The following is a 13765-nucleotide window of genomic DNA, read 5'->3' as shown; positions in this document are numbered from 1 at the left end:
AGACCCTGACCTCTGACCTACCAGCGGAGGAGGAGTAACAGTCTTTCTCCAGCAGAAACGGGAGCGGACAGTTATGATTATGACCATGGTTTATATCATCAGCCAATGCTTTAGCTTTTATAGTGGTTTCAGCATTATTAGCTGCAATAGTAGTGTAGTTTACAGCAAATATAGTATTTTTATATGCATCAGTAGAAGTGGCGTTAACTATGCAGTTTGCATGAGTACATTCACTTTAGACATAATTATTGTTCTTGGTATGAGTATAAGTCACCTTGTATTAAACATAATGATTGTGTGCAGTAGGGAAAAAAAAATCTCTCTGTGTGTTTAATTTCAAACAATAGTTGACCAAGCAGCACAAAACCCTGAAAAGATGATTTTGACTTCCAGCATTCACCTCTCCTGTCATGCACAGCTGCTACTACACAGATGCTGGATTAGCCGGGTCTAAATGCTCTCCGGTGGAGTCCAAACTCTCCCAGGGGTTTTAAAAGTGGTATTTAAAGTGGTTTAAACATGGCGAGCTGGGCTGAACCAGACTGTCCCGCTGATTTTAACAGTAGTACATTTGTAAGGTTGCCAAAACTCGGACGTCTGGTGTGTAAAGTACACTTTTGCACTTAACATCAAGCCCCACATTCTGTGACCGGCCCTGCTGCATATTGCGCTCTCCTGGTATGTGTGGAACAGATGGATTACTTTTGCTTCCAAACGCAGTGTCCTCACAACAACATAAAAAAATCCCCACCTTTTCAGCGTAAGCATTCGTATTTTAATATAGCTAATTTTGAAATAAAGCTTTTCTATCAACATCAACATGCTCGTTTTCACTGCTGAGGTCCTAATTTTGCAACAACATAGCTATCTGACAAAATCAGTGTTGTCTTTGCTATTCTATTATTTTGGCCTGAGTTATTTACAGACCGTCTTTTAACCCCTTGGCAACCTCCAGTCGCTATGGACAAATGTATGTTCTTTGATCGGCTAGCGATCTGTTGCTGAAGTTTGTGGCCTGCCGCTGAGGAATCGGTCACAAAACAGGTGCTTCACCAGAGAATTCCTTGTGTTTGCTTTGGTCTTTAGCAGAATGCTAGACGGAAGATGTCAACATGTTCTTGAACACTGACTATTGCTGAGTATTACAAATCAAGTGCAAATCAAGCTACCACTGCAACCATGATAATGTTCACGAGAGCTAAATTCAATGTTTCAAATACAAATGTTCTTTTGTTCCTGTTTGCACGTTTCACAGTTCTGCTAGGTGAGGAGTAGGAGAACTTTCTGGGGAAAGAAAAAACCACGACAGGATGAAAATATTAATTATATCATTAACAATATTAGAAGTACAGACAAACAGCTGTATTCCATATTAGAGTGTTAGAGCCACGGAATATAAATAATTCATATGTTTAATATTGTTAGTTGTACTGTTTTTAATTAGAAATGAAAGGCAACTATCCTTTCTTCTCTATGTCAAATCAGTCCAATAACGCTGCTGTTGTTGTCATTATATTAAAAACTACAAGCTGAAGATTTATATGCCACCCCACTCTTTTAATCCTGTTTGTCCATAAAGATGATTATTTTCCTCCACTTTATAGAAACACTGATTGATGGCGAGATAGTGAATCTAATTAAATTTTCCTGCCACGGGCGATGCGACGGCGAACATGAAGCGATGCTCACCGACTGTAAATCAGCAAGCTGGAGCTCCTTGTCAGGACAGAGCGACTTATTAAAGTAAGTTTAGACATGACTGAGTCGAGTGATTAGAGGAATCAGTTGAGCGGCTGTGATGAGCTGATGATGCTGCAAGAGTATCACAACAGACACGCACACACAGCCAGCTCAGCTCTCAGGAGATTCAGTCTCATTGTTGTATCGAGCAAAATAATGAACCTAAAAGTAATTCTGCTTTCTGACAGACTCAGCAGAAAATGCAGAAGATGAGTTTCTGTTACCGTTGATGCTGCTCCTGTCAATCGGGTTGGTGTCAGGCGGCCAGTAGGCGTGTTCTCCTCCTCGACCTGAAAGGCGAGAAAGAAGGAGTATCACTAAGGAAAAGGGATAAATGAAGAGAAAATGGGCTCAGAGTAATTTTGTGGATGGAACACCTGAATCTGACAGAGAGATTGCTCCCTTCTTAGGAAATAAATTGCCGTCTTAAGGCACATGTCATGTTGTACATGTGCTCTCTGTGTATGTGTGTGTGCAGTTTCTCCTAAGAGTGCATTTAGACCAAATCCTTAGGTTTTATCCACCCACCTGGATCCTGACACTGGATTGGATGTTTAGAATGGTTTCCATAGTAACGAAATACAGACAAATTGGAGATGGTTATTGAAGTGGTTCAAAGCTGGATCATCAAAATGGCAAAGCCAGCAGCTTTAAATCACCCACTTAAACTTGATTTAAAGAGGTTTAGATTTTTGTTTTTGTGTTGTTTCTTTGTCTTTCAGAAGGTCCTTGTGTGTGTGTTCTTATTACTTTTGTGCTAACATGACAGATATTCTGAAATTGAGTTTAATTAACTAACACAAAGTAGATTTATACCTGAAGCCATTTTGTATTATAAACTTTTTGCTTTCTGGGTAAATAATGATGCTGCTATCTATGCTTGCCAGTTTACACTCTGAAACCTGGATTTATGCCCATTGCAGTTGGTGTTATGAAGGAGTGGCTAGAGAACTGTTCTGCTGGATTGTTTATTACCTACATATATTCATTAAGACCACGGCAAAAGTTATGGAAAGATATAAATACATTTTTTAACGGGCAGTTTGGTCCAGCTTAGAAGTAGTTAAGGTTCCAGGTACACAGACCAGTTGACTCGTCAGTGGTAATCACCCTTCACTAGGGATGTGTAAATATGTATTTCTCGACCAGCTGGTGAGTGTTTGCTTGCTCTTCCTGTATACATCTCGGTCACAAAGAGGTATACACAGCTTGAAAAGCTCCTTGTGATTGTTTTGGTTGCTATCCAGACTTCTCTCCAATCATTTACCAAGTACTCACAAAGCAACAGTGAACCTGTGAAGAGTGTGACGCAAATGTAAAATGTTGACCTTTAAGTTCTTCAGTTCTGGTTTGTGTCACTATTTTTTTTAAAGTTGCACTTCCGGTGAGTATCTGCAGACAATTTGGAGTCTTTCATCGAAACTAAAGGTAACCAAGGCAATCTGCAAATGACCAAAGCAATTGCAAGGAGGTTCGGATGGTGCCAAGGGGTTGCCATTGTTAAAAAAATGACAGATATTTCTCAAGAAATTCCTTCTGAAAAATTTGAACAGGACACCATCTGCTCTTGAGAGCTGTGTGAATAAGTCCTGACTTTTGGAGTCATTCCAGATCTGGATCGAGGAATTTTTGGAATGATTATTTACCACTTCAATGTAGAACAAAATTCAAAAGACAATACTTGTCTTCACAAATATGCAGATAATTAAAAAAACAATTAACTGGGAGACACTGTCATAGCCAGTGAGACCAAATTCTCGCAATCTGGGATCCTTCTGAATTCGGGGAATCATGCATCTCAAATAACTGCATCAAACAACCTATCAAATCCACAAAAACGAGAGAATTTAACCTTCACTGGCTGATGCACTAAAAACTTCAGAAACAGCCAGCTAAAGACAGTTTATTGAGTTTCTGCCTCAAAGTTAAATAAATGTAGATGGTAATCCTGAACCCAGTCTTCTATGTGCAATAGTATTCACATTCTGAACTGCTTAGATAGAATCAAGACTTTAATTATGTGTAAGTTAATGACAAAGATAATCTAACAGCATTTTATTTGTGTTTGGACACAGTCAGTTTCTCTGTTTATCAGTTACAAAGCCAATTCAGTCAGCTAAGTTTCACTAATGATGTGCTTATATCATCCAATTCTTTGTCTTATTTTTGTGTTGTTCTTCATATTATTATACTACATTGTGGGGAAAATATTTCAAAGACTAATTTGTCAAATAATCAACTGTTGTTTGAATATCTAGTAAAGGCTGAGCCAACAGGAACTTTTTAGTGTTGATGCCAATACTGATATTGACATACTGGCAGGCATTTCATGCCTTTCTATAGTTTCCTGGCTATTTCCTGGCAATCAGAGTAGGGCGCAACCCTAGCATTATTAACACTTGGAGCTAGCCTACTGTGCTCACTTGAAAACATTGACCACAGACATGATAAACAGACATTTTAGTATTCAGTTCAGTCTTTACCTTGCAAGCATTGTATAAGCAGACATTAATAATTTTAATTTTCTAATTAGATTTAATTTTTATGTTGACTTTTTGTTTTAATTCAGTTCAGTTTCAGTTAGTGTCCAGAGTGAATTTCAGTTTAGGTTTATTGTTTGAAAATGTTTCAGTGTTGGATTTAGTTGTTTTCTTTACAAAATTAATTAAAAAAATACAAATGTGTTTGACAGATATTTCCTCTGTATTTTAGTTTTATTGTGTCTGTTTTCCAAGTTCACTAAATAGTTTCGATTACTTTATTTTTTATGAAGTCCGGTTTTTATTTTTTACCTTAGTTTACTAAAATGTTTTGTTAATTTCAATTAACTATACTTAAAATAACCTTAAACATTAACCACCACAGCACAGGATGGTTGATTAGCATGATGCACTGGGCAATACAAATGGTATTCTGTGCATTCTGAGCTGCAGCAGTTTTAAAATCTCCAGTTACATCCCTATCAGTAATGTAATGAGAAGTCAGTGCTGGCATTTTGTGTACTGTTCCACAGAGTAGTTGGGATGTATAGACAAGGCCACAGATCATTATTTAAAATGAAAAAAACCTCCTGTCCTATCTTTGTTGCCGATGCTTGAGTCAGAAAATTTAAGATATTTTTGCTGAGGTAAGATATTTTTTTATTCATAAAGTAAGAGTTTCTTTTCGGTATATGATTTTAGGTGTTGCTCCAAAGTGGATCTGGATGGAAGAAGTTGACTTAACAATACATTTATATGGGTTGCCTTTATAGTTTGCCTCATTTGCATGACCACTATATTGGTGAAAAACTTTTCTGAATAGTCATTTTTGTGTTTTACCCTAGTTTACAAAGCAGCAGGCGAGGCCAATATGTGAATGCAGAGCACTGAAGGAAAAACTTTAAAGAGGAAGTAGATCATCACACGGGCTGCCAGAGAAGACAGACTGGAAACTGATGAAAGAGATTTTCAAAACCTCAGCACTGTCGCTCCCATCAGGAAACTGAAGCTACAGACCCCCATATCTCAAATTCACTTAAAGTCACATTTTAAAAGCTGATTTCTTTCTCACGTACCATCGAGCAGCAGCAGCTGGGCTCACTTTCAGTTTGTTGAAATATAAAAATGTTGGAATTGTTTATGTTTTTCAATCTACCCAACCCAGTTTTCATTAAAGTAGGATTTTGAAATCTTTAATCAATTCTTTTTCTTCAGTCTGCCAGTGCGAGTGCATTTATGGCTGTGTGTGAGTGAAAGCGTGTAAATGTGTTTACAGAGCATAAGGTCCACAGAAACAGGGCCAGGCATCAATCTTCCCTCCTCCCCTGACAACACCTCTGATTTATATGGAGAGGGACCACAGAGTGTACATGTGCACATACCACATACACACAACTGTCAGTGACAAACAGCACCATTTAACACCCTGACACATGAGCTAAGTCCCAACGCCTAAAGCGCTTCGCTGCACTTAAGTCCAGATGCACTAAAAATTCCCAGGACAAAGAGGGTCTGAGGTCCGTTCTGTTTCTGTTACACTGAACTAAGTACTGGAAATCTGGTGAAAGTCAGACTGGAGGACAGCCCAGTCCATTAACCTACATCAGTTTATGGGCAACCCATCTAGGGTTAAGGATTTGTGTTTAACCACATACTAAACAGGCAAATATTCATAAACTAGAAGATTTTACCTTTTAAATAATAGCTCACACAATTTGGCATTTTGTTAAAATCCTTTCTAGTTCTAGCTGGAGAAAAATTCTGTAGAAAAGATACAGGGATACACAGAAGGTTCATGGATATACGAAGGAGGATATGTAGATGTGACACAGGAGGATACCATGGGTGGGTGAGGTGGAGGCAGGGGCCACCCCTAACAGGAGAAGCCGAAAGAAGGTTTAAGAACAACTGGGGACAATTCTATAAAAAGGGGTGAATGTTGACCAAACCTAAAACCATATGGATGTTATGTTAAGACATTAAACATGAACCTGGCTAATCTAGCAAACATGATTGGAACCAACTAAAAATATGCTCTCAGTCATCTAACAGTGGGTTGGCAACAACAGGTTATATGCAAAGAGCCAAATATTTGCATATAACCTGTTTTTGACTGAATGAAGTAATTTTATATGAGCTGTGAAATGAAGAAAAATCAAATTAAAAAAACTTTTCAATGAACATGAACAACGAATATAGACTACTGCATATCGAGTCTCAAAGCAGCAAGCTGTTAAAGCAGTAAATCCTAGCTCACACTCAGTGGTGGTTTATCTGTTCAGAAGTGCAAAAGTGATGCCGTTCTTTTTATCTATAACAACACACCATGGGAGCTCAGTCCTTGAAAATGGTGAACTGCCCTCTTCAGTTAAAGACAAACTCAAGAACCTCAAACTGGAGACCTCAGCCTTCATTGAATGATGTGACTCAGTGAACATAGTTGCTGTTCCAATGGGGGAAAGAGTGTATGGATGCCTACATGATGCCACATCTTTCTATGGAAGAGGATTAGGGCCACTGAAGAAAAAAATGTGGGCACGTTTTTTCTTTTTCTTCTTTTCCAGAATTCTGAGAAAAAAGTCAGAATTCTGAGATTAAAGTCAGAATTCTGAGAAAAAAGTCTGACTTTTTGGAAAAGAAGAAAAAAAAGATGTGCCCACTTTTTTTTCCCCAGTGCCCCAATCCTCTTCCGTATCTTTCTGCAAATCACTGAAATAACCAATCAAATATGAGTGTGCTTACTTTTGTAGTTAATTATTATGTTTAACAAATGACTATTGTGATAAAGACTGAAGTCAATGTCATTGTGAGAAACGTCTAAAAATTTTAAACCTTTTTTTAGTACAACATTAGCCACTTCTGAAAGAATATTGCATTTTACGTTAACAGATGACTGTTTCCAGTCTTCATGTCCTCATGGAGGAACTAGGTGTTTGGTGTGTGCCTTTTTTCTTTCTCTCTTTTTTGTTCTTGTTCAAAATCCTTTGTGCACTATATCCAATGTTTCTCCTCTGCACACGTCCAAACCAATGACTTCTACAGTCCTTGGTTTGGACGTGTGCAGAGGAGAAACATTGGTCCAAACCAGCTCAACCATGTTTCGAACTTTGTCTCCAAAATGTTCAACCTGAGCTGCCTCTCTATAGGTCTCATTTCCGATCCTGGCTATTCTGGTCACTTGCAGTTAAAGTCGTAGCATCTTCAACTCTGACACCTTCAGCTCAGCCTCCTCCTCCTGTTAGGAGGAAAAGATGATACCTGCTACATGACATTCATTTTTATCCCCACCACCCTGTCTGCATCCTCTTCTTCACCTCTCATGTGCATTGTCCACCTTCACTACCGCTGCTTCTTGCACTTAACACTATTACACCTGTCTCCCTGTAATTCACCTACGTGTATTCTGTCTTACTTCTACTGACTTTCATTCCTCTTTTCTCCAGAGTATACCTCCACCTCTTCAGGCTCGCTTCCAGCTGCTCCCTACTTTCAATACCTCATGGTTCACAGAGGTTTATCTGTCAGCATCACCATAACAAACGAGAAAGGACTCAGAGAAGATCCTTAAGATAATCCTACCCTCACTTTGAACCTATCTGTCACTACACCACACCTCACCACTGTGTCGCTGTCCTTGTACATGTCCTGTATCACCTTCAAATACTTCTCTGTCTTTCCCGACTTCCTCATGCAGTTCCTCTCTTGGCACCCTATCATCTGCGTTCTCCAAATCCTCAAAAGACACAGTGCAACCTCATCAGACCTTCTCTACATCTTTCACAAGCATGAAGTCGTATGGCTTCATCACCTCACTACTTAACCAAGGTTCAACAGTTCTTTCTCATAGCTTTAAGTTATGAGTCATCAAATTTATCCCTCTGTAGTTACTACAGCTCTGAACATCATAATCAGTACCAGTACACCTTTTTCTCCATTCCTCAGACATCCTGTCAGTCTCTAGTATTGTGCTAAAGAATATGTTTAGCTAATATGTTTAGATATGACAGCTCTATAACTGCACAGGTATGTCATCTGCACCAACCAAGATGTTCCACTCTTCACCCTCATAGCTGCCCTCACTTTCTCCTTACTATACGCTACACTTCATGATTCAATAACAGTCCTTCATCTGTCCTCTTTCATTTTCTTTGTCCGCTCCTCAAAGTACTCCTTCCATCCCAACACACTTTCTTCACTGATCATTTGACAATGGGACTTGACTGACCACAGTGGCTATCTTTGTTTCTGAGAATCTGTTTCATACTGATATCAACATTCATTACAAATAAAATCCAACATAAAGGAATGCTCTCCAGCCTGCAGTGAAATAACAAAGTTTAGTGTTGAAAATAAAAGTTTTGCACATTCATTAACACCGTGTGCTCTTCTGCTTATGAATAGAAACCTGTGAACAGTGCATTAATTATGCCTGAGTTAATTTGATGAACTTATAGTGAAAAAATCATTCTGACAGGAAGAAAATTGGGTAAATTTCTCTTTTTACATTTGTCTTCTCAGTCAGTTTTTCTGTTTTTTGGTAAGTGATTTGTCACCACGGGTTTTAGGATGCTGGGATCTCCCTTCAAGAAGAACAGGAGGCAGAGACACTGCCTCAGTTGAACGGAAGAGTTGTTTTCTTGTTTGGTATTTGGTTGCCATCAACACAAACAGGAGCTGTAGCAATACTGCCCGGAGACAACTTTAAAGTGCCTGATTACTGGCACTTAAATTTACATAGTTTACAAAACTTTGGCACTTGGCAGAGATAGACCTCATTCATTTGAATGCAAAGACATGATAAATATACTTAAATTTTTCATGCATAAAAAAATCTCCAGCCCAGATTCTGTGATGTGTGAAGTCTTCTCAGAATTAGTAACATCCTATCTCTTAGTGATGCTGATGAGCTCATCCATGAGCAAACAACAAAACATTGAAAGTCCTTAATTTAGTTTTAAATGCAGAACTTAAAGTCCTCCTAACATACAAAGCACTCAATGATCAAACCCTATCATACTTTAACGACCTTATAGTATCACATTAGCGTTTTGCACTCAGACTGCATGCTGACTCGAGGTTTTTAAAGTTTCCAGAAACAGAAATGGAAGCAGTGCTTTGAGATATCAGCTTTACTTGCATACATACTTGATGCTCTTGAGTGTTGCTCAGTTTATCTTTACAAAGTGTATTTCAAAGCAGCAACCTCCCACATTTTAACATAAAGCCAACAAAGAATGCCAAAAACAGCAGTTCCATTAGTGACCACTTGGCGCTGACTCTAAAAGTAAGTTAGTCCACAAAGACTCCCATGTTAAAATGTCCATCAAGAGAAATCAACATGCTTACAGCAGCTCTTTGAGCTCTACAAAAATCTTACTCCTTCATAACAACTGCAAGTGATTTTTTTTTTTTACTGAACTGATTTTTCACTTCACTGAACTGGACTTTCTCAGCCGTGTTTGTGCTGTTTATGCCCTTTTGGAGCCTCTTTAGTGGAATCATTTGACAAATAATAAGGGTTGCTCTGCAGTTAATTACATTAACAGACTGTCCAAGAAATCTGTACTTTAGTTTTGGTGAGTACATTAATAGAATGTTATTGGCTTGTTCCTCATTAACTCTCATATTTCTTTTTGTGTGCCTTGTACCAGTACAGTTTATGAATACTACGCTTGTTTGCATTATTAACAGTCTACTATCTTGTTCAAATATCTGTAGTCTATAACTGAGTATTTTCTGCATACTTTTTCAGTTGGGGCGTCCGTTTTTTGGACTTCCCTCGCTGAGCAGGTCAGATTGGCTCCTTCTCGTCTTTTAAATCCATCTTACAGACAGATTTCTATAAGCTGACCTTTTCCGTGCCTCCACTTTGAGTTTCGTTCTGTTCTTTATCATCGTCTTTTCCAAGTAATCATTTTTATTATTTCATATTTAGTTTTAATTTACCTGTTTTCCATTTTTAATTATCTTCATTCCTCACTTTTAATCTCTTAGTGCTGCTATTACCTCCCTACCTAACGTTGTTTCACCTTCATATTATTAAATGTATTATCATTGTTTTTTCCCTGTCTTGTCTTCGAAGACAGGGAAATTATTACTGTTTTAAAAGGTGTTATGTAAATAAGTTTATTATTTATTATTCTTTGCTAGTTTCACTGTATAAATATGTCATGGTCCTGGGCCATGTGGGCCCAGTATTCTTAGTTTCTTGTTTTTTTTATTTCGTTCCTTATTTAGGCCATGTTTCCTGAGTTGTCCTGGTGTGTTGTTCCCTAAGTGTTTTCCCTTCGTGACTCTTACCCCCCGTGTGCCCCTCTGTGTATTTATGAGCCCTCGTCTCTCTTTGTGTTTATTCCATGTTTCCCCTGCCCGTTATGTCTATGTTCTTCCTGTGCTCTCTCTCTCCCCTCCTGTCTGAACCCCCGTGTACTTCCTGTTTTACTTTGTGACTCCCGCGCCTGTATACGTCATGTTATGTTCACCCCGCCCTGTCCCGTTATGATTATCAGTGTCACCTGTGTTCCCCATGTGCTCCCACTTCCCTCGTTAACCCTCTGTGTATTTATGTCTGCGTCTCCCTCAGTTCCGTGTCGCGTTCTCCCTCATGCTGTGTGGATCTCCGTGTCTCTCTGCGAGTGCTTAGTTTGTTGTTCCCAGTTTAGTTTTGTATTTCCTGCGATCTGCCTCTCCAGCATTAAAGCTGTGATTTTTGAGTTCATCCCCTGAGTCTGTGAGTTTTGCATTTTTGGGTCCTCATCCTGCCTGCCACACAGCGATCCATGACAAAATACACGCTCAGGCTAAAACAAAAAGCCAGAAAAATGTTAACATTGATACTTAAAAGTACAAAGGGTGGAAACCAGTGAGTGACATCACAATGGCTACATGCATGTACAGTCTGAGCCTCATCCTGAAAAGCTTATGAAGTCTCTGTCAATGTAGAGTTTGTGTGTTCAGCTCTATATCTTTGAAGTCTGTGAATCGGGTTTTCAGTTCAACTGAATGTCATGCCACAATTTCAGGAGTATGTAACATTTTACAACTTGTTGCAAAGGCAGACAAAACTTAAATAAACTTGTGAGAGATGAAGATTAATCGTATTCAAAACATGATCTGAAGATCAAATAACACGAGTATAATTTTCAGATTGAACTCAAAATAAAAAATAACTGCTCACATGAAAGTTAAAATGACTGTTTACTGGAGATTGAGGATGATTCAGACCTTCAGACATGATTTGCCTTGAAGTCAGACAGTCTGATGAGAAACCACTTTGAAGATGAAAAAGCCTACCTTGATCGTTGGCCATCTTGTCTGGATGCTCCACTGAAAAAGCAACAGAGAGTGTGAGCTAATTTATAAAATATGAAACAAAGGAATACATTTACAGGTAAAGCAGGAACGGGTGTTCAGTCTCACACACACTCGGACGCACCTTTGGCTGTCCTGAAGTGGATGGCTTCGGATAGAGGGCCGACTCCTTTGGCATTTTTGGCTTGAATCCTGAAGTAGTAAACAGTGTCGAGGTTCAGATCCACAACCTGGTGGGTTAGTCGGTCGCCACTAATTGCCTCCATCACCCAGTCATCTATTGGCATGTTCTTATCCAGAGTGTAATACAGAATGTAACCTGTCGAACGAGTTGTAATTATATGAGTAATAATATGTATTTTTAAAAATAGTCATCTTTTTAACCTATTAACATCTACTGGTGAACCACTTGGGTAGTTAGAGTTAGGTTACATTTTAGTTAAATTCTAAAAAAACATAGTTTGAGAAGATAGAAAGGTGTTATATAAAATCAAGCCTTTTGCATACGAAACAGTTCTTCTGTTATAATAGGCGGATGTGATCTGAACTGTAACTGGAACCAGGTCAACGGGACTAGAGGAATTTTTTTTTACAAGTGCGTCACTGAAAGGTGCTGCAAAATATGAATAATTATAGTGAAAAACCTGAGAACTACGATCTGATACCCAGAATGTTTGGGTACATGCCATTTAGAAGCAAATGTTAAAAACATTTAGGAAAAAACAAAACATTTAGGATGTAAAACAGAAACAAGTAGAGGGTTTAAAAATATGCGATCTGTGTGTCTGAGAGTAAGTCTGTGTTGTGCTGTTATGCCCGCAGGGAGCGTTTGATTCGTCCTCGGGGACGCTGCAGGAACAGCGGAGCTCGTTAAAACAGACGGGTTTACAGCCGAGCTGATCGCCCAGAGGAGGAGAGATGGAACAATGGAAGATATTGTGTTAGGTGTGTGCGTTTGGATACACAAAGCAGCTGGGTTCATGTAGTCCTGAAGAGTGTGTTGATGTTTTCGATCTACTTTCAGACTAAATGATAAACCTTAAGCTGAAAAAAATCATCAGAAACTTAACCCTCTCTTCAACTCTAATCAACAGTATGTGTTATTACAGAAAACTACAGCGGTACACCCGTGTGTTTATGTGCAAAGACCCACCTGTGATTCGCCCGTTGGCCTCCATAGGTGGTTGCCAGCTGATCAAAATGGCACGGGGTCGTCCTTCACGGCTTATAACTGTTAAATCTTTGGGGGCGGAGCTAGGAGCTGTCAACAAAACAGAAGCAGTTTGAGAGGTTACAGTGTCTTTGGCTACAGTGGCTACAACACAAATGAAACTGGGCATAGACAATCTGGGAAGGAGGCAGTTTTAAATGGAACAGATAGCACTTCATGATTTCTTTGTTACACACTCCACATTTCTTACTTACATGTAACAACCAAACCCTGCTCAAATGCAGAGTGTCACTGGAAAGACACGCAGAACCTTTACATGTTGAACTTTTAGGTCCCTTGTGGTGATGTCACTGGCTCTCTAGAAGAGCTTTTTGGCAAGAGAAGGCATTTGCAGTTTACTGGTGAGCATAGTAAAGTTATTAATGTAGTGTAGTCGGTTCATAGTGTCACATGATGTGAATTTATTCTCTGAATATAATAAAAATACATGACAATTTTCACCCCAACCTGTCACAGCAGATGGCTCCCCCTCCCTGAGCCTGGTTCTGATGGAGGTTTCTTCCTGTTAAAGGGAGTTTTTCCCTTCTCACTGTAACCAAGTACTTGGTCTTAAGAGGTCCTGTAACTGGTGGAGGTTTCTCTCTATTATTGTAGGGTCTGTACTTTACAATCTCAAGTCTCTAGACGTGGCTTTTGTTGTTAAGTGACGCTATATTAATTGAACTGAATTCATTAGTTTGCTGAATAAATGGGTAAATATTAAAACATTTTATTTCCTTTCAGACTTATTTTGTCCATTAGTCCAAAAGCTTATTGAAAAATACAACTGAATTTCTGTTGACAGAATCAATTGCTGGAGTAGAGCAGGGCGATATGACCAAAAATATTTATCACGATATACATTTGAAAATTTGCGATAACGATATAACTGACGATATAGTTCACACTAGACAAAATACTTTACAACTCCACAACTTTATTAGTGCATTAAAGTTATATAAAAAGTTAACAGTGCAAATGCAAATTCCTTGCTGACAGTTTAACCAAAAGGCATTTTCAGTGG

At 38.8% G+C, this 13765-nt stretch overlaps 1 protein-coding gene across 2 annotated transcripts in view; it reads right to left on the bottom strand.

Annotated features, from left to right (window-relative positions):
* dcc (DCC netrin 1 receptor) overlaps positions 1 to 13765 on the bottom strand; it is a 372740-nt gene that overhangs the window by 66157 nt on the left and 292818 nt on the right. For both annotated transcript variants that reach the window (XM_085413367.1, XM_085413368.1), the window contains exons 19-22: positions 12685 to 12792; positions 11656 to 11850; positions 11514 to 11546; positions 1965 to 2030 (exon numbers count right to left, since the gene is read on the bottom strand). In XM_085413367.1, coding sequence (XP_085269493.1) covers positions 1965 to 2030; positions 11514 to 11546; positions 11656 to 11850; positions 12685 to 12792 — 402 coding nt within the window. The remainder of the gene's footprint in view (positions 1 to 1964; positions 2031 to 11513; positions 11547 to 11655; positions 11851 to 12684; positions 12793 to 13765) is intronic.

This window comes from Rhamphochromis longiceps, linkage group LG7, assembly GCF_057381845.1.
Source record: "Rhamphochromis longiceps isolate RC_006_pf linkage group LG7, R_longiceps_female_GT1.1, whole genome shotgun sequence".
Lineage (NCBI taxonomy): Eukaryota > Metazoa > Chordata > Actinopteri > Cichliformes > Cichlidae > Rhamphochromis > Rhamphochromis longiceps.
This window is presented reverse-complemented; position numbering and strand designations above follow the sequence as displayed.